This window comes from Symphalangus syndactylus, chromosome 13 (genome assembly GCF_028878055.3).
Source record: "Symphalangus syndactylus isolate Jambi chromosome 13, NHGRI_mSymSyn1-v2.1_pri, whole genome shotgun sequence".
Taxonomy (NCBI): Eukaryota; Metazoa; Chordata; class Mammalia; order Primates; family Hylobatidae; genus Symphalangus; species Symphalangus syndactylus.
The window spans coordinates 26,905,431-26,926,270 of NC_072435.2; the positions used below are offsets into that span (position 1 = coordinate 26,905,431).

General features: G+C 48.1%; 1 protein-coding gene across 1 annotated transcript; it reads left to right on the plus strand.

Moving 5' to 3' along the window:
* Positions 1-6,001: 6,001 nt before the first annotated feature.
* On the plus strand, positions 6,002-12,133 carry LOC129459804 (sialic acid-binding Ig-like lectin 13). Its single transcript, XM_055237015.2, has 8 exons — positions 6,002-6,063; positions 6,126-6,506; positions 6,692-6,970; positions 7,197-7,244; positions 9,917-10,171; positions 10,499-10,592; positions 10,939-11,019; positions 11,819-12,133. Exons 1-7 carry the CDS (start codon positions 6,030-6,032, stop codon positions 10,994-10,996), a joined length of 1,149 nt encoding a protein of 382 aa, XP_055092990.1. The 5' UTR covers positions 6,002-6,029; the 3' UTR covers positions 10,997-11,019; positions 11,819-12,133.
* The last annotated feature ends 8,707 nt before the right edge of the window (positions 12,134-20,840 follow it).

The window sequence follows — 20,840 nt, forward strand, 5'->3', positions numbered from 1 at the left end:
TGTCCTGATAAATTATGATGGCATCTCTACATGCAAACCTGTCTCCAGAGAAGGCACATTCCCATCCGCTCAATGCGGCTCATCCTCCTTAAGGAATTGAATGAAGCTGGGTGTGATGGCTCACACCTGTAATTCCAGCACTTTGGGAGGCCAAGGTGGGAGGATTACTTGAGGCCAGGAGTTCGAGACCAGCCTGGCCAACACAGTGAAACCCCATCTCTACCAAAAATTCAAAAAACTAGTGGGACGTGGTGGCACATGACTGTAATCCCAGCTAGTTGGGAGGCTGAGGCACAAGAATCTCTTGAACCAAGGAGGTCGAGGCTGCAGTGAGTCAAGATCGTGCCACTGCACTCCTGCCTGGGTGACAGAGAGAGACTCTGTCTTGAAAAAAAGAAAGAAATTGAATGAGTTTTTTGCCCAGTGAGGAAAGATGTCTTGTATGTAAATTCATGTACTCTCCCTTGTTCATCGAAAGTTATTTTCTATACACTTCACATTCTCATTGACTACTAAGAGAAATTCCTTGTACATATCAAGCGTGATTAGCTTGCACTCTATGCCCCAACATCCCTATGTGTCTCACCATGGGGTGATTCCCTGGCCACCTTACCTTTTGAGCTTAAATCTTCCTTGGAGAAATCAGAATAACCTCAAATGAGAGCATAATTTCCCACTAATTCCATGTGCAGCCTCATATATTTTCTCTGTTTCAACTTCAAAGTGTTATTTATTTTAGTTCCAAAAGGATGTGTTTCTTCATATTTTCATTTAGAAACAAGGAATAGAATCTAATTGTTGGACAAAAGTCAGAGATGGAAATTCTTATAAAAAATCATGCCTTTCTTTGTCAACAAGCCCAATGCACCCTGAGAATCATTCTTATCATGGATATCAAGTGTGGGAATAGGTCAATGGGGGATTGAACCTTGAAGTTCTGAGGGTTTGAACCCGGAAGTTCAAACTCCAGTCAATCTATTCGCTCATAAAAACATGGAGGAAACAACTGGATGTGGCTCCTCGTGGCTGACAGGAAGATGCTGTTGGAGCTCACAGGATGGAGGTGTTGCTCTCCCTGTCAGCTGCAGGAACGGCATGAACCACGAGCTGGGGAGACCTCGCATTGCATGAACATTGCTAGCCAGAGAATGAAGATGGCTCAGGCAGCTGCAGCCCACCATGCAGAGAGCAAGAAACAGCACCCTGAGGGTTACACTGGGTATCAGTGATGTGCTGATCTTGACCTTGAGTTAGGAGATGTTCCCAGATTCCCCACTGCCTGGGCCAAAAATTAAGCCAACGTATTTTTTTAATAAAACCTTTCTTTTCCAGATTAAGCTATCAGTTTTCATTTCTGTTCCTTGCAATTTAAAAAAAAATGAGATTATTGAAAAAATGATCAGAGGCTTTGCTGTAAGAAATTTCTATATAGATTTTTTTTTCCACATGATTATTTGTTGATCTAAACTCATGGCATGGGAGATGACAAGGTTTCAGTAAAATGCCTGTTATGAACTGCATGTTTATTTTCCCCCAAAATTCATATGTTGAAGCCCTAACCACCAATGTGATGTATTTGGAGATGGGGCTTTTGGTAGGTAATTAGGTTACATGAGGTCATGAGGGTGGGGATCCACTATGGGATTAGTGCCTGATATGGTTTGGCTGTGTCCCCACCCAAATCTCATCATGAATTCCCACGTGTTGTGGGAGAGACCTTGTGGGTGGTAATTGAATCATGGGGGCAGGTCTTTCCTATGCTGTTCTCATGATAGTGAATAATTCTCACGAGATTGATGGTTTTAAAAAGGGAAGTTTCCCTGCACAAGCTCATCTCTTGTCTGCCGCCATATGAGACATGCCTTTCACCTTCCGCCATGATTGTGAAGCTTCTCCGCCCACGTGGAACTGTAAGTCCATTAAACCTCTTTCTTTGGTAAATTGCCCAGTCTCAGGTATGTCATTACCAGCAGTGTGAAAACGGACTAATACAGTGCCCTTATAAGCAGAGACCCCACAGAACTTGCTGTCTCTCAACCATGTGAGGACACAGTGAGAAGGTGGCATCTACAAGCCAGGAAACAGAGCCTCGCGAGAAAACAAATCATCTGACAACTTGATCTTCTAACCTTGGACTTCTAATCTCCAGAATTGTGAGAAATAAATGTCTGTTGTTTATAGGAGGCTTAATTTATGGTATTTTGCTATGGCAGCCCAGACAGGCTAACACAATGCCCTAACCACATGTATCCCATGTGGCTACAGTATTCTCTGTACAGCGGCCCAGTATGGTGGCTCATGCCTGTAATCCCAGCACTTTGGGAGGCTGAGGCTGGTGGATCACTGAAGGTCAGGAGTTCAAGACCAGCCTGGCCAACATGGTGAAACCTGGTCTCTACCAAAAATATAAAAGTTAGCTGGGTGTGGTGGCAGGCGCCCATACTCCCAGCTACTCAGGAGGCTGAGGCAGGAGAATCACTTGAACCTGGGAGGCAGAGGTTGCAGTGAGCTGAGATCGTACCACTGCACTCCAGCCTGGGCAACAGAGTGAGACTGTCTCAAAAAAAAAAAAAATTCTACAAAGACACTTTATTTGCAAGGTAATACTTAGAAGTTCAAGTAGCTGAGACTGGATTTCTTTGGGTGGCCATTATTCAGCTTGCTGAGCTGTCCATGTGATCTCTTATGCATTGGAACTCTTGTGCATTGCTGATGGGAAAGTGAAATGGTGAAGATGCTCTAGAGAGTAGTAGTGGCGTTCCTCAAAAAAATTAAAAATAGAATGATCTTATGATCCAGCAGTTTCACTTCTGGGTATATGGCCCGAAAGATCAAAAGCTGGAACTTGAGCATAGTTTTATGCATCTATGTTCACAGAAGCATATTCACAATAGCTAAAAGGGAAAAGCAACCCCAGTATTCCTAAAAAGTGAATGAATAAACAAAGTGTGTTATATACATACAATTGAATATTACTCAGCCCTAAAATAGAAGGAGAAGCTGGGCTGGGGCATGGTGGCTCATGCCTGTAATCCCAGCACTTTGGGAGGCCGAGGCAGGCATATCACTTGAAGTCAGGAGTTCGAGACCAGCCTGGCCAACATGATGAAACCCCATCTCTGCTAAAAATACAAAAATTAGCCAGGCATGATGACATGCGCCTGTAATCCCAGGTACTTGAGAGACTGAGGCAGGAGAATAGCTTTAACCTGGGAGGCAGAGGTTGCAGTGAGCCTGATCATGCCATTGCACTGTAGCCTGAGCAACAGAGCGAGACCCTATCTCAAAAAAAAAAAAAAGAAAAGAAAAAGAAAACAAAAAACAAAACAAACAAATAAAAAAATCAAGGAGGCAGGCGTGGTGGCTCACACCTGTAATCCCAGCACTTTGGGAGGCCGAGGCAGGTGGATCACCTGAGGTCAGGAGTTCGAGACCAGCCTGGCCAACATGGTGAAGCCCCATCTCTACTAAAAAAAAAAAAAAAAAAAAGAAAAGAAAAGAAAATACAGGCCAGGCACAGTGGCTCACGCCTGTAATCCCAGCACTTTGGGAGGCTGAGGCAGGCGGATCACCTGAGGTCAGGAGTTTGAGACCAGCCTGACCAACATGGTGAAACCCTATCTCTACGAAAAATACAAAATTAGCCAGGTGTGGTGGCATGTACCTGTAATCCCAGCTACTCGGGAGGCTGAGGCAGGAGAATTGCTTGAACCTGGGAGGTGGAGGTTGCAGTGAGCCGAGATAACACCACTGGACTCCAGCCTAGGCAACAAGAGTGAAACTCTGTCTCAAAAAAAAAAAAAAAAAAAAAAATTAGGCGGGCCTGGTGGCAGGTGCCTGTAATCCCAGCTACTCAGGAGGCTGAGGCAGGAGAATTGCTTGAACCTGGGAGGTGGAGGGTGCAGTGAGCTGAGATCACGCCATTGCACTCCAGCCTGGGCAACAAGAGTGAAACTCCATCTCAAACAACAACAACAACAAAAAAAAAAAAAAAAAAAGAAGAAGGAGAAGCTAGCACATGATGCAGCGTGGATGAACTTTAAATATATTGTGCTAAGTCAGTCACAGCAGGACAAACACTGTGATTCCGCTTATATGAGATGTGTAGAGTAGGCAAATTCACAAACACAGAAAGTAGAACCATGCTTGCCAGGGGCTGTGATCAGAAAGAAATAGGGGGTTTTGACCTCTTTGATGCAGTTTCAGTTTGGGAAGATGACGAAGAAACTTTCGGAGATCAATCATGGTGATTCATAACAATGTGAGTGTACTTGGTGCAACTTCTCTAAACACTGAAAAATAGTTAAAACAGTAATTTTTTTCTTCTGTATATTTTACCACAATTAAGAAAAAAGCTACTGAAGATTTCATAGCCACCTCACCAGAAAAGAAAAGCAGGTGGCAAACAAGGCCATGAAAATATCCTCAATATAATTTGTCATTAGGTAATTATAGAATAGAAGAAGAATGAGGTAGAATTACATACCTAAGAAAAATGACGGAAAAGTACAACAAAGGTAAAAAGAAATTTTAAAATACGTGGATAATATCAAATGCTAGCAAGGATGTGATCAGAGCTCATGTCTACTGCTGGTAGGAATACACTTTGGAGAATAGTTTGTCAATTTCGTATAAATTTAAACTTACACTTGACCAAGTGTAAGTTTGGCCGAGCACTTGACTCCTAGGTATTTACTCAAGGGAATTAAAAACTTATGTTCACACACAGAAAGTTGAATGGAATGTTTATAGCAACATTATTTTAGAGTCACTGGAACCTGAAAACAATGTCAATGCTCCTCAAATGGTAAATATATGCAAAATGAGAGACCGTGAAAACAATGGAGAGCCAGTCAACAATTAAACTAAAATGACGGATTTATACCCAGCCCCATAGATGAGCCTCAAAGGCATTATGCCAAGTAAATGAAGCCAGATTTTAGAGGATACATTTTGTGTGATTCCATTTATATGACATTCTATAAAAAGGCAAAACAACAGATGGAGACTAGATCCGTGTTTTCTCAGGGACTAAGTGTAGAGGGAGGATTGACTACCTAGAGTCAGCAGAGGGAGGGAATGTTCGGGTAATGATCCTTTTCATTGTCTTCACAGCGGTTGTGTATATAACTGTATACATCGGTCAACCCACATAAAATTGCATATGATAAAGAATGAATTCAACCATATTTAACTTTAAATAAATTTTTAAAAATTAAACATAAGATGCCACTGCACTGTCACTAGAACTCTTAAAATATAAAGCATAAGCTGGGCACAGTGGCTCATGCCTATAATCCCAACACTGGGAGGCCAAAGAGGAAGAATTGCTTGAGGTCAGGAGTTCAAGACCAGCCTGGGCAACATGGTGAGACCTCATCTCTACAAAAAATACAAAAATTAGTCAGGCGTGGCAGTGAGCACCTATGGTCCCAACTACTTGGGAGGCTGAGGTGGGAGGATTGCTTGAACCAAGGAGGTGGAGGTTGCAGTGAGCCGAGATAGTGCCACCGCACTCCAGCCTGGGCGACAGAGTGAAACCCTGACTCAAAAAACATTTTTAATTTAAGTGTATAGCTATACATAAAGCATGGCAATACCAAGCATTGATAAGGGCATGGAGCTACTGGAATTCTGGCACATGGCTAGGAGGAGTGGTAAAAGTCCATGCCATTTTACCAAAGTTAAACATACAGGTAGCCTTTAGCCCAATAATTTCTGTTTTTAGATCTTCATGAGTGTCCCATGGCTCGGATGTCCCCAGAGATCCTGATCCAAGCTCTGGTAAGAATCAGTTTCTGCTCCATCTCCTCTCCTCTCTGGGCAGGTCGCTGGGTTCTCTGGGCCGTGGGGTTTCCGTCCAATCGGTGTGGAGGAGAGGAGCTCTGACTTGTGGGCCTGAGGTTCCTCTTCTGCGTAGGGCTGAATCTCTTCCTCCTCAGCTTTCCCATCAGCCCCAACGCCCTCCCCCTCCACTCCCTTCCCCTTCTCTCCTCACAGGGGGAGCGCAAGGAGCCTCCGCTTCAGAGATGCTGCCGCTGCTGCTTCCCCTGCTGTGGGCAGGTGAGTGGCCCCAGGGAGAGGGGCTGTGGGGATGAGCCGACCTGACCCTCGTGTCTCCACAGGGACCCTGGCTCTGGAGGGCATATTCCAGCTGGAGGTGCCGGAGTCGGTGACGGTGCAGGAGGGTCTGTGCGTCTTCGTGCCCTGCACGTTCTTCTACCTGAGGCACACCGTCATCAAGATTGGCCTTGCTCATGGCTACTGGTTCCGGGAAGGAGACAATCCTCTACGGGATGCCCCAGTGGCCACAAATGACCCTGCTCGACAAGTGCGGGAGGAGACACGGGGTCGATTCTGCCTCCTGGGTAATCCCAGGGAGAAAAACTGCTCCCTGAGCATCAGAGACGCCAGGAAGAGGGACAGTGGTTCGTACTTCTTTCGTGTGGAGGAAAGAATGATGAAATATAATTACAAAGATCCCCAGCTCTCTGTGCATGTGACGGGTAAGGCACGGGATCCAGGAGCAGCCACAGCGGGAGGTCATGGGGGCTGCAAGGCAGGGCCGGGTTGGGAAGGGGTAAAGGGCGAAGTGAGTCAGGCACAGGGGAAGACCTGAACCAGAGCCTGCACTCCCCCGAGCTGCACCTCAGAACCCCTTCCTGATCCTGCATCCCCCTCTCCTCACCAGCCCTGACCCACAGGCCCGACATCCTCATCCCGGGGGCCCTGAAGTCTGGCCGCCCCAGGAACCTGACCTGCTCTGTGCCCTGGGCCTGTGAGCAGGGGACACCCCCCATCTTCTCCTGGATTGGGACTTCTGTGTCCCCACTGAGCTCCACCACAGCCCTCTCCTCGGTGGTCACCCTCATCCCACAGCCCCAGGACCACGGCAGCAGACTCACCTGTCAGGTGACCTTGCCCGGGGCCGGTGTAACCACGACCAGGACCGTCCGACTTGACGTATCCTGTGAGAGCTGGGCCAGGACACCGAGGTCGCTGATGGGGTGGGGTCACTGAGAGCAGGAGATGGGGGTCAGGGCTGGACACGGGTGCTGAGTCCCAGAATTTGGGCTTGGAGTGGGGGGTCAGGAGGACACTGGCTCTGCCTTCCCTGTTTATGCAGCTCCTGGGGAGAGAGGACCAGTGTCCCCAGCTCTCACAGTGATGCGGGTCGCTGTGCCTTTCTGTCCCAGACCCTCCTCAGAACTTGACCTTGACTGTCTTCCAAGGAGACGGCACAGGTAGGATGGTGCTCCCTCCCTGGGGCTGGCGAAGCAGGGCCTCCAGCTCAGGGCAGGGCCAGGTGCCTCCTCATCCTGGACTCACCCTGTTGACCTGAGACCCCCATGTGGGTGAACCCAGGGCCTCTCTGCATCCTCAGCCCCAGTGGCCACCTGAGCACCTGTCACCACCCCCCACTCCCTTCAGAATCCTGCACACACACCCACCTTGGCCCCACTGCAAGGGTAGGGTGACAGTCACACAGCCCCAGCCCCGAGGCCCCTGATGATCCACTCCCGGAACACACATTCAGCCTCAACTTTTTATTTTCCCCAATAGTTCTGACCTAATACTTCTGGATAGATGATATTGTCACATGGGCAAAACTTCAAAATGCACAGCAGAGTCTGTCCTTAGAGGCCCGTCCCCCTCACCAGAATTCACCAGTGTCCGTCCAGGCTGCTCTGAGCCTTGGTTTGTGCACATGGAGGATCTCAGAGGTGGTTTGACATCAGTAGTGAGACTGTCCGCCCCCACATCTAGGGCTGTGTGTGATTCCACTGCACAAGATGGACTCTGATTTTGTGGAGTCTCCTAATTCATGATCATGGCACTAACTTATCTGAGCACAGAAATGCTATAGTGATTTATCCTGTATCTCTTTTCACAAATGTTCATGTGAACGTCTCTAAGTTAAATGCAAAATAGCTGGGTCATTGCGTTTTTTGAATATTGAGAGATATGGCCATGTGGTTCTCCATCTGAAAAGGACGAGCTCACCTTGCCGACAGGAAGAGGTGAAGGCGTGAGTTTCCCCAGCCTCACCGACCCAGTGTGGGGTGAGACACTTAGACCTTTGCCAATATTGGGTGAAAATCTGCATCTCCATGACACATTAATTAGAATGTTTCCCTGACTGTGAATGGTATGCAGTTTTTTGTACATTAAGGAGCCATTTTCTTTCTTTTGCTCTGTGAACTCCCGTTTATAGTCTTTTCTCAGCTTTCCAGAGTGATTTTACCTTTATTATTTATTCTTGAGGCTCTCTTCAGTTTGAGAAATTACTGAATATCAGTAATATACATTACAAATACATATCCCAATATGCCATGTGGCTTTTTCTTTCTTTCTTTTGTCCTCCAGGCTGTAATGCAGTGGCACAATCTCGGCTCACTGCAACCCCACCTCCCGGGTTCAAGCGACGCCCCCGCCTCAGCCTCCCGAGTAGCTGGAATTACAGGCACACGCCGCAATTCCCGGCTAATTTTTTGTTGTTGTTGTATTTTTAGTAGCGATGGGGTTTCACCATGTTTGTTGGCCAGGCTGGTCTCGAACTTCTGACCTCAGGAGATCTTCCCACCTCGGCCTCCCAAAGTGCTGGGATTACGGGTGTGAGCCACCATGCCCAGCCCTGTGTAGCTTTTTCTTAGCTGTCCATGATTTTCTTAATGTATAGGAATCGATTTATTCCTGTATTCACCCTTCTTGATTTCTTTTATTGGTGACAATTACTCCCATGCCGAATTTATTAAAACAAATCTCGGCCAGGTGCAGTGGCTCACGCCTGTAACCAGAACACTTTGGGAGGTCAAGGTGGGTGGACTGTTGAGTCAGAAGCTCGAGACCAGCCTGACCAACATGGTGAAACCCCATCTCTACTAAAAATACAAAAATTAGCTGTGTGTGGCTGTGTGTGGTGGTGCATACCTGTAATCCCAGCTACACGGGAGGCTGAGCCAGGAGAATTGCTTGGGCCCAGGAGGTGGAGGTTGCAGTGAGCCGAGATCAAGCCCCTGCACTCTACCCTGGGCGGCAAAAACAAAAAAACAAAAAAACAACAAAAAAAACCTCCCCACTTTTCCTCTTGTGTCTTGTGTCTGAACTCCACCCTCCACCCCAGCCTGTACACCCTGTCTCCCTCCAGCCCTGCAGGTCTATTTGCATTTTCTGGATGTGATCAGGTTTTTGTCATCTTTGCACTTTCTGTTCCTTCTTAATGGAATGCCCTTCCAGCCCTCATTATCTAGCTACCCCTGCTTGTCCTTCATACCCTACTACTTCCTGTGTGAAGTAGGTATGCCTTCTCCAGGAAGCCTTTCTGGATCACATAGTTTACCTGGTCTCATATACATTGACATCCCCAAGGCTACTGGAGCCTGAGTCACCTCCACCACATGTCACGTGGCCTCATGAGCACCTGTTCTTAAGTCCTGCTACCAACCAGACTCTGAATTTCTGGGAGTGAGAGCCTCTCAGAGGCACAGCGATAAGTCAGTAAACCAGTGTCAGGTAAGGACCTGGATACAGAACAAGAAGGTTCAGGGAGAACCTGGAAGCTGAGGTTTCAGCGAGAGCATTGAAGAGGACGTGGAATATGGGCTTAAACTGACATCTTATTTGGTTGCCCTGTGAAGCTCGAGACCCTCCGTCTGTGATTTCTGGGGCACAAATCCAGCCAGAAAGGGCCCATCAGTGCAGAGACATATCTAAACCATGCTATATAGAGAAATTGGGGCCTGAGCCGCCCTCTAAGCCAAGGCTCACCCCGCTTTCTGGATCCATCTCACAGAGTCTGTTTCTATCAGTTTTTGCTTCTTGTGAGTCTGAATCTGTTCCTCTATTTGGTCTCCTTAGGTGTCCTTCTTTCTCTCAATCTCTTTGTCATTCTGACCCTCTGTCTCTTTTTCTTCAGCATCCACAACCCTGACAAATGGATCATCTCTTCAGGTCCTGGAAGGACAGTCCCTGCGCCTGGTCTGTGATGTTGATAGCAATCCTCCCGCCAGGCTGAGCTGGGCCCATGAGAACCTGATTCTAAGCCCCTCACAGCCCAATCCCGGGATGCTGGAGCTGCCTCAAGTGCACCTCAGGAATGAAGGAGAATTCACCTGCCGAGCTCGGAACCCTCTGGGTTCCCAGCAAATCTCCCTGAGGCTCTTTGTGCAGAGTGAGTGTCAAGGGGCTGCACACCAGTTCCTCTCTCCCAATGACCTTTACTCCCAGGTCTTGAACAAGTAATCCACCGGGCTCACCAAGAGAATAGGGCTGTGCTCAGCTCAGCCTCAGCCTCGGCTGTGAGGCCAGCAATGTCTCAGGGGCCAGAGCCTTCTTTTATTGCTGCTCAGTCTTGGTAGGGGATGAGGTAAGCCCTGGGCTGCTTACTGACATGCAGGGATGCAGGTAGAACTGGTAGAACCTATGTCCAATTGTCAGGAGACAAACAATAAGGAATTGTGGTTTAGCAGATGAATCCACCTCATGCACCTTTTTGCAGGAAAATCAGGGCCCATGGCAGAGGTGGTTCTGGTGGCCATCGGGGAGGCTGCTGTGAAGATCCTGCTTCTCTTCCTCTGCCTCATCATCCTCAGGTGAGCACTGCCCCAGGGAGCAAAGGGAGGTGCAGGGAGGGCAGGGGACACAATGCTGAATTTGAGTCCCAGTGCTGGAGGGTCCTGAACCAGTCAAGAGAACCTGGGCCAACAGACAGAGGCTCAGTTGTGGTGAGAATTTCACCCAAGAAAATGTTTTCTGTACCCAACTTTGCTGTGTGTCCAGGGTGAGAGGTTCCTTCTCTCATCGTGGAGGTCTTGGAGGCTGAACCTGCTCTCTCCACATCAGTCCCCTCCAGCCCCTTAGCAGAGCACAGGGAAGTGAGTCTGCTGGCCACTGCTCCCTGATTTGACCGCACTCACAGGTCCTTGTCTCTTCACTCAGAGTGAAGTCCCACCGGAGGAAGGCAGCAAAGGCAGCTACAGGTGTGGAGGCTGCATAGGTTGCCAAAGGTTAATCTCTCAGGTGAGTGTTGAGGGCATCTCACCCTCCAACATCCCACTGGGCACCTCCTCCTTGATGGCCCCCATGATTGCTCTGCTCAGCATGGTCCACTCATCTCCCTCCTCAAACCCTTTTCTCCTCCTGGGATCCCCATCCCACTGATGACACAGTGGCCCCGCCTCTTGTCACAGGTAAGTGACTGGGGCCAGTGGCACAGGCAGTGAAAAGAATTTACCAAGACAGTTGTAGGTGTAGAACCACAGATTTATTAGAGAAAGTATGAAAATATGTTGCAACGGGCAGGCCAGCAAGAGAGGAGCTGACTGCAAAGAGACAAAGGCTTGCCCCAGCAAGGGGCCTGTGGTGCTTGTGCTGGAGAGGGATGCATGGAGTACTGGTAATGCCAAGGTTGCAGTGAGCTAACTCGCATTGTTCTATCAGCTGAGGTTCTGGTGGTAGCTGGGCACAGAAAAGTTGTGAGTTATTTGCACAGGAGGGCCACCTGTCCTGAACCATGAAGAAAGGCAGGCTTGCAGCTTATCTGCTTTCTCTCTTTGCTTTCCTCTGCTCCCACCAGCCTGACTCCTTTTCCTTATTAGGGCTCGACACTTCTAAACTCAGAACCAGAATGTGAGTCTCCACCTTGACCTCCCTCCCTCCTCCAGGGCCCATAAATCATTAACTCTTGTTCCTCTTTCTCCTCAGCAGGGCTCATCTTGGAGCTCTTTTCTCCATCCTGACTCTGGTCATGCCTGGGCCTCACCTCTTCCCTGGTCACTGAACCCTCCTCACCTTTTGCCTCCATCTCTCCCCAACCCAGGCCTCCAGACTCTGCTTCCAGATGCCTCCTCGTTCAGTGCCTCCACAGTATGAATGGCGGTGCTTCCTCTCCATTGCTGGAGAATGAGGTGGAAACACCACAGCCTGGACTGAAGGCCCTACATGGTCTGTCCCCTGCTGGACTTGGCTCCCCGATGGTGTTCAAATGGCCAAGCAGCACATGAGAAAATGCTCGGTATTGTTACTCATTTGATGAATGCAAAACCCAACTGCAAAGGAGATACTACTTCACACTTACTAGGAAGGCGTTAAATAAACAAATAAAAATGAACAAACAAAAACAGAAATAAATAAATGCTTCGTATGATGATGCTGATAGATACAACTAAGTAGTTAGTTGCTTATAATGAAGAGTTTGGATCTCAGAGAAGTGAGAAGAGTCCTACTGTATTGTTGAATATTTTCCTTTGTATGGCCTTTTGAATAAGGACTAAATAGGTATTTGGTAGCATATGTAGAACGATCACGAATGTAACAGCTGCAAGAACAGACAGATACAAGTGTTTTGCGTTGTGTTTTGAATACCTTGAGTACAGCTGCCATTTGTGACATAATTTTTTGAATTGGTTTATAACTGTTTGTAAAGGTCTGAATAAAACCAAACATACACTTCTCTTGAAAAAAAAAAAAAAAATACTGGCAAGGCGTGGTGGCTCACGCCTGTAATCCCAGCACTTTGGGAGGGCGAAGTGGGTGGGTCACGAGGTCAAGAGATCGAGACCATCCTGGCCAACATGGTGAAACCCCGTCTCTACTAAAAATACAAAAATTAGCTGGGCATGGTGGTGTGCACCTGTAGTCCCAGCTACTCGGGAGGCTGAGGCAGGAGAATCGCTTGAACCCAGGAGGCAAAGGTTGCAGTGAGCCAAGATTGTACCACTGCACGCCAGCCTGGCGAGAGATCGAGACTGCATCTCAAAAGAAAAAAAATACTAATTGTTTGCAAGAATGTGGACAAGTGGGAGCCCCTTTGCACTCCATGTAAAATGGCGTGACCCTGTGGAAAACTCTTTGGAATTCTCTCCGAAAGTTAAGCCTAGAAACACACTGTAATCCAGCCATCCATTCCTATATTTGTTCCCAGAATTGAAAGCATGAACTTAAACAGAAACCTATACACCAATGTTCATAGCAGCATTATTTACAATGGCTAAAAGGTGGGGGAAAAAAAAAACTCGTGTCCATTGACTGATAAGTGGATAGAAAAAAGGTTCCATATCCATAATATGGGATATTCTTTAGTTAAAAATGGAATGGAACTGATACATGCTATAACATGGGTGAACCTTGAAACAACATGCCACATGAAAGAAGCCACACATAAAATGACAAATAGTATATAATTCTGCTTATGTAGCCTTACCTAGAATTGGCAAATTCATGGAGACAGAAAGTAGAATCACATGTCAGAGGCTGGGGAACAGGGCAAGGAAGAAGGGTGATTGTGCAAATGGTGCAGAGTTTCTGTTGGGGATGATGAAGAAATTCGGTAAACAGTGGTTGCACAACATGGTGAATGTGCTTTACTGTCACTGAATTTTACCCTCTAGAATGTTACAAATAGCAAATTATATGTTACACATTGTATAGTGAGGTCTAGCACCGCTATAAAGAAATACCTGGGACTGGGTAATTCAGAAAGGAAAGAGGCTTAATTGGCTCAAGGCTCTGCAGGTGGTACAGGAAGCGCAGCAGCCTCTGCTTCTGGAAGGCCTCAGGACACTTACAATCATGACGGAAGGTGAAGGGGAAGCAGGCAGGTCTTACACGGCCAGAGCAGGAGAAAGAGAAAGAGAAGGAGGCTGGGCACGGTGGCTCACGCCTGTAATCCCAGCACTTTGGGAGGCCAAGGCGGGTGGATCACTTGAGGTCAGGAGATCGAGACCATCCTGGCCAACATGGTGAAACCCTGTCTCTACTAAAAATACAAAAAAAAAACAATTATCCAGGCATGGTGATACGCGCCTGTAGTCCCAGCTACTCAGGAGGCTGGGGCAGGAGAATCTCTTGAACCATGGAGTCGGAGCTTGCAGTGAGCTGAGATCACGCCCCTGTACTCCAGCCTGGTGACAGAGCAAGAGTCTGTCTCAAAAATAAATAAATAAATAAAATTTATCATCGATATCCGTGTGTGTGTGTGTATAAAAACATAGCACATATAGGGTTTGCCCTGTAAGTGGTTTCAGGCATCCACTGGGGGTCTTGGAAGGTATCCACTGTGGATGGGGGACTACTCTAGAGTAAATCTTTATAGTGTAAAGTGATGACAAGAGATGAGGGGGGAAGAGATGATAAGAGTATGACAATGCCTCCAATATTTAAAATAGAATTCACATAGAATGCAGCCACTCCACCTCTGGTCTACATGAAAAGAATTGAAAGTGGGAACTTGAAGGCCGGGCACAGTGACTCACGAGTGTAATCCCAGCACTTTGGGAGGCCGAGGCAGGTGGATCACCTGAGGTCAGGAGTTTGAGACCAGCTTGGCCAGCATGGTGAAACCCCATCTCTACCAAAAATAAAAAAATTAGCTGGGCGTGGTGGCAGGCTCCTGTAATCCCAGCTACTGGGGAGGCTGAGGCAGGAGAATCATTTGAACCTGACAGGCAGAGGTTGCAGTGAGCCGAGATCATGTCATTGCACTCCAGCCTGGGCAACAGAGTCCCAGAGTCCGTCTCAAAAAAAAGCAAAAAAAAGAAAGTGGGAACTTGAATAGATATTTATACTCCCGTGTTCATGGCAGCATCATTCGCCAGAGCCAAGAGGTGGATTTTTGGAGAGGCAGATGAGTAAGCAAAAGGTGGTAAAATCATACGTTTGAATCTGTCAGCCTTAAAAAGAAAAGAAATTCTGACACCTGCTACCACAAGGCTGGGCCTTGAGGACATTATCCTAAGGGAAATACAGCAGTCACGAAAAGTCAAATACTGTCCAGTTCCACCTACTGAGATTCCTAGAGGAGTCATATTCACAGAAACAGTGAGTACAGTGGTGTTTGCCAGGCACCCAGGACAGGGAAAATGGAAAGTCGCTGTTGAGTTCTGGAAATTCGTTGTACAACAAAGTGAATATGCTTCACAGAACTGAACCGTACACCTAAACATAATGACAATGGTGATGTTTATGTTCTGCATTTTCTTTGTACCAAAATTAAAAGGTATTTGAAAGGGGAAGAGCTGATTGCAGGTAGAGAAGGGAAGTTCACAGGACAGAGCCCCAGGAGAATCCAATGAAGAAGACGCACCTGAGAACCCGGCTGTGTCGGCCTCCCCGATTATTCCTATGGACGTCCCTTTACTGTGGGATCCAGACCCCATTTCTCCACAACAGTGGGGCTCCTGGACCCCAAGGGCTGCATTGTGTTGGGACCTTGTTTCTCTCACTGCACCGGCTCCCCTCCATCAAGCTTAATAACTCGCAGCTGCATAATTATGTTCATGGTTTATTGCCTGCTCCCTGCACCAGAGAGTAACCTGGATCAGGGTCAGGCAGGCATCTTCCGGGGGCTCTTTCTGTAGCCACACCTGCCCTGCTCAGGCCTCAGGGGCCCTCCATCGAATTCCATAATTTTTTGACTCCTTATTTGGATCCTCAATCCATCACCACCACGTGCGCCAACTCAGAGAGATTATCTGTAATTCCTCAGCCCTAATGTCCTTTTACATAAAATGGAAAGAATAGCACTGAGTTTATTGTAGGATCTGGGGAGGAAGCAGTGCGATTAGTCCCCACCTGTGCTATTTTCCTGCTGCTGCTCTAACAAATTACCCCAGGATTCGTGGTTTGAAACAAGACAATTTCTTTTCTTACAGTTCTGGAGGTCAGAAGGATGGAACAGGACTCACTGGGCTATAAAATCAAGGCTGATTCCTTCTGGTGGCTCCAGAGGAGACTCTGTTCTTTCACCTTTTCTACCGTTCAGTGGCCATCTGCATTTCTGGGCTCGTGGCCCATTTCTCGGTTGTCAGAGCCAACTTTGTGGCATCTTTTCTCCTCTCTGACCTTTGTTCCATCCTCACATCTTGTCTCTCGGACTCTGATTCTCCCCCTTTCCTTCTTATAAGGACCCTGTAATCACACTGGGCCCATCTGGATAACCCAAGATCTTCTGCCCATCTCAAGATCTTGAACTTGAACTTAAAATCACATCTGCAAAGTCCCTTTGTCTTCTTCTTCTTTTCTTTTTTTTTTTTTTTTTTTTTTTTTGCAACTCTTGGCTGTTGGCTCTGCAGGGTAAAAGTTCCTTTATCTTGTATGGCAACATATTCACAGCTTCCAGGTGATGCAGGATTTCTGGCTCCTTAGCTCAGCTAGGTCCGGGTTCTTGTCTCATGACCAGGAAAAATTAGGCATGTGGACCCTTGAAGATGGAGTGGAGTAGAATTTATTAAGTGAAAGGAAAGCTCTCAGCAAAGAGAGGGTTCCTGAAAGCAGGTTCTCGGTTACCCCCTCGCAGTTGAATACAAGGTGTTGTTGTTGTTGTTTTGTTTTTTTGTGTTTTTTTGTGGGCGGGTGGGGTAGGAGTTTTGCTCTTGCTGCCCAGGCTGGAGTGCAGTAGTGTGATCTTGGCTCACTGCAACCTCCACCTCCTGGGTTCAAGCAATCCTTCTGTCTCAGCCTCCTGAGTAGCTGGGACTACAGGTGTGAGCCACCATGCCCGGCTAATTTCATATTTTTAGTAGAGATGGGGTTTCACCATGTTGGTGAGGCTAGTCTTGAACTGCTGACCTCAGGTGATCCACCCACCTCAGCCTCCCAAAATACTGGCATTCCAGGCATGAGCCACCACAACCAGCCACAAGGGCTTTTATATAAGCTGATGGGGCTGGGTTCCCTGTTTGTATTAGGTGCAAATTCCTGATGGCTCCACCCCACTCCCCCAGTGCGTATGTGGGCCCTTAGTCCCCTGCTGGGGTGTTTAGGCAAGCCCCCTGTGCAAGTTCCCTTATCTGCACAAAACATCTGGTGTAACTGCTTATGAGGTGGGTCAGATGTTCTCAGGGGACCCTTCCCTTACTGTCTGCCTACAGCAAGCTGGCTAACACCTTTCACAGGGATTAGCAAGTGGACATCTTTGGGGGCCATTACCCTGTCGACCACATCATCTAATCAGGTCTAGGCATTGTCATTAGTCAATATTTATGTAAATGGTGAACAAACAAGAAATAAATGGGGTCCAGGAAATGTGGAATTAATGAATGGAATAGGCAACAATGATCCTTGTTGGAATGATTTTACCCCAGCTATGGCTATTAGCTCCGAGTGGGGCCCCAGGCCTCCAGCCTCCCTCTGCATGACTCTTTCAGGAAGTTCGTATCCTAGCCCTACCTCTGCCTGGAAGATGCCCACAAATTTCTGTCTGGTCCAGCTTGTTCTGAGCACAATTCACTTCCCCTTGAGATGCTCCCCCACCCATGTGAGTCAGCTCAGTCAATGTCCTGGAAAGCTCTTTACACATCTCTGAATTTCACCAAAGTCTTCCCATGTGGCAAGAGCTTCGCAAACTTGGCTACCGGAAAATGTCTCAAATCCCTCCCTTCCTGCATTCTCACAGCCACAGCCCCACTTCAGGCCTCTAACTTTGCTAACCTGGACCTGGGTGATGCCTGGACCTGCAGCAGCCTCACTCCTGGTCTAGCAGCCTCTGGTCTTGCTCCCTTCAACGACCACAATTCGGGCCCCAAAGAGGAGTCTCTCTTTAATCAAATCTTTCCCTGTCACATCCCTACTCAGCTCCTCCCCTGGCTCCTGTGGCCCCAGGAGAAAGCCCAAGTGTGTCACCTGTCTTGGTTCCTCCAAGTGGCCAGAACCACGAGGGTTAGCGCCCTCCACAGTTTTGCACATCAAGGCCGGTCATCCTGGGACGCTCTGTCCATGTGCTGATACGGCCAAGTCCTCCCCATGTTTCCATGCCCCTGTCCCGGGATCATTAAGCTGCCTCCCCACCCCTGTATGCTGGGGGTCTTCGTCCCTACTTGCCCTTGCTTGTGATGCTTATCTCAGAAACGCTGTTTCCTCTCCTGAGTCTGGGGGAGGGCACAGGGAGAGAAGGGCCTCTCAGCCCTGCCCCTCCAGCTCTCTTGGTCTCCCCAGTCCCATAGATTCTGGGCAATGCTGCCTCTCTGCGGGTGCAGGAAGGCAGTCCCTGCACCTGGTCTGTGATGCTGACAGCAGCCCTTCTGCCAGGCTGAGCTGGTCCCAGGGCAGCCTGATCCTGAGCCCCTGCCAACCCTTGCATCCCCGGGTCCTGGAGCTGCCCCAGGTGGTTTTAGGGGATGGAGAAGAATTCACCTGCTGGGCTCAGGCCCCGCTGGGCTCCCACCCCATCTCCCTGAGCCTGGCTGTGCAGGGTGAGTGTTAGCAGAACACCTGCTTCTGGTGGGGGCGCCTTAGGCAAGGGAAGAGTGGGCTGAGGACACCCCACCTCTGTCTTCCTTCCCCCAGCCCCCTCCCCGTACTGCCTGTTCCTGCTCTCAAATTTCTGGAGAGCAGTGGGGCTCCTGGCTTCTGCCCCTCACCCTGCTCAGGGCAGCCATAATGGGGATGGCTTTCTTTTAACCTGTGACATCACCTGGATGTCTGCACAGGGGAGAAGCCCTTCTCAAGTTGTACAATAACTTGAGCCCTCAAATCCCTGAGTGGCTTCACCTATCCTCTCCTCCCCAGAGCACACCTTCCACAGCACTGGTCTCTCCTCTCAGAACTGTGTTTCCCACACAGGCTCAGGGGCTCCCAAGGGGATAGGGCTGCTTGCGGTGACTGAGCTCCCTCCTCACAGCAGAGCTGAGGTCTGGGCTCCAGGGCCCCATTGGAGGTGAGGGTCCTTCAGACCATGTGTCCTAAGACTCTTACCCTGCAGATGGCTGGAGCAAGGAGCTCCTGGGTGCCTCGGTCCCACCTCCTGGGCAGAACAACCTCTCTCCACCCCACACTTCTGTTTTCCACACCTCTTCCTTATGGCTCTATAGGAGTGGTTGGGAGGGCAGGAGAGGAAATAGATTGATATGTGTTATCACTGGTTTGAGTTATAATCCATGCAATATCTTGTTCTCCATGCTTACTTTAATGTGATTTTGATAGGCCACTAATTCATCCCCATAATATGTTGGTATAAACTCCATATCATGTTTATTGAAAACAGTCCTTTTTTTTTTTTTTTTTTTTTGGAGATGGAGTCTTGCTCTGTCGCCCAGGCTGGAGTGCAATGGTGCAGTCTTGGCTCACTGCAACCTCTGCCTCCTGGGTTCAAGCGATTCTCCTGCCTCAGCCTCCCGTGTAGCTGGGATTACAGGCACATGCCACCATGCCTGGCTAAGTTTTTTTTTCTTTTTTTGTATTTTCAGTGTTTCACCCATGTTGGCCAGGCTGGTCTCAAACCCCTGACCTTGTGATCCGCCCACCTCGGACTCCTAAAGTGCTGGGATTGCAGGCGTGAGCCACCGCGCCCGGCCTGAAAAGAGTTCGTTTTTTAAAAAGATGTTTTATTACAGAATAAGCTGTTTCATATTTATTCACTTATTAACCATTTTAATTGCTCTTCATTCCTATGTGTTCATATAATTTTCTCTAAAGTATCATTTTTCTTTAGCCTGAAGACTTCATTTCCTATAGTGTTGGCATGCTGGTGATGAATTCTCTCAGCTACGGTTTTGAAACATTTTCATTTACTTTCACTTTGGAATAATACTTTTTTTTTTTTTTTTTTTTTTTTGAGACAGAGTCTCCCTCTGTCATCCAGGCTGGAGTATAGTGGCCCCAACTTGGCTCACTGCGACATTTGCCTCCCAGGCTCAAGCAATCCTCCCACCTCAGCCCCCCTGAGTAGCTGGGACTACAGATGCATGACTGGCTAATTTTTGTACTTTTAGCAGAGATGGGGGTTCACCATGTTGCTCAGGTTGGTATTGAACTCCTGGGCTCAAGCAATCTGCCCACCTTGGCCTCCCAAAGAACTGAGATTCAGGCGTGAGCCATGAATGATATTTTTAATGAAATTGGGTCTAGGTTAACATTTTTTCCCTTTTGTATTTAAAATCCCTTGACTTGCAAAATGTATGTGCATTCTACTGTAGTTTTCTGGGTTTTTTTTTTTTTTTTTTTTGGACAGAGTCTCACTCTGTCACCCAAGCTGGAGTGCAGTGGCTTCATCTCGGCTCATTGCAGCCTCTGCCTCCCAGGTTCAAACGATTCTCCTCTCTCAGCCTCCTGAGTAGCTGGGATTACAGGTGCCCACCATGACACCCAGCTAATTTTTTTGTATTTTTTTTCTTTTTTTTTGAGATGCAGTCTTGCTCTGTTGCCCAGGCTGGAGTGCAGTGGTGTGATCTCAGCTCACTGCAAGCTCTGCCTCCCAGGTTCATGCCATTCTCCTGCCTCAGCCTCCTGAGTAGCTGGGACTACAGGCTCCTGCCACCAAGCCTGGCTAATTCTTTTGTATTTTTAGTAGAGATGGGTTTCACCGTGTTAGCCAGGATGGTCTTGATCTCCTGACCTCGTGATCTGCCCACCTTAGCTTCCCAAAGTGCTGGGATTACAGGTGTGAGCCACCGCGCCCGGCCATTTTTTTGTATTTTTATTTTTTTATTTTTATTTTTTTTTTGGAGACGGAATCTCGCTCTGTCACCCAGGCTGGAGTGCAGTGGCGCAATCTCGGCTCACTGCAAGCTCTGCCTCCCGGGTTCACGCCATTCTCCTGCCTCAGCCTCTCTGAGTAGCTGGGACTACAGGTGCCCGCCACCACACCCGGCTAATTTTTAGTATTTTTAGTACAGACGGAGTTTCACTGTGGTCTCGATCTTCTGACCTCGTGATCTGCCCGCCTCAGCCTCCCAAAGTGCTGGGATTACAAGCGTGAGCCACCTCGCCCGGCTTTTTTGTATTTTTAATGGAGACAGGGTTTCACCATGTTGGCCAGGCTGGTCTCAAACTCCTGACCTCAGGTGAACTGCCCACCTCGGCCTCCTAAGGTGCTGGGATTACAGGTGTTAGCTACTGGGCCCAGC

Excerpts from the sequence above, each read along its gene's own strand:
- LOC129459804 (XM_055237015.2), top strand. The coding sequence starts at position 6,030 with ATGCTGCCGCTGCTGCTTCCCCTGCTGTGGGCAG. Across the intron at positions 6,064-6,125 it reads GCTTCCCCTGCTGTGGGCAG|GGACCCTGGCTCTGGAGGGC; the intron begins GTGAGTGGCCCC and ends GTGTCTCCACAG. Across the intron at positions 6,507-6,691 it reads GCTCTCTGTGCATGTGACGG|CCCTGACCCACAGGCCCGAC; the intron begins GTAAGGCACGGG and ends TCTCCTCACCAG.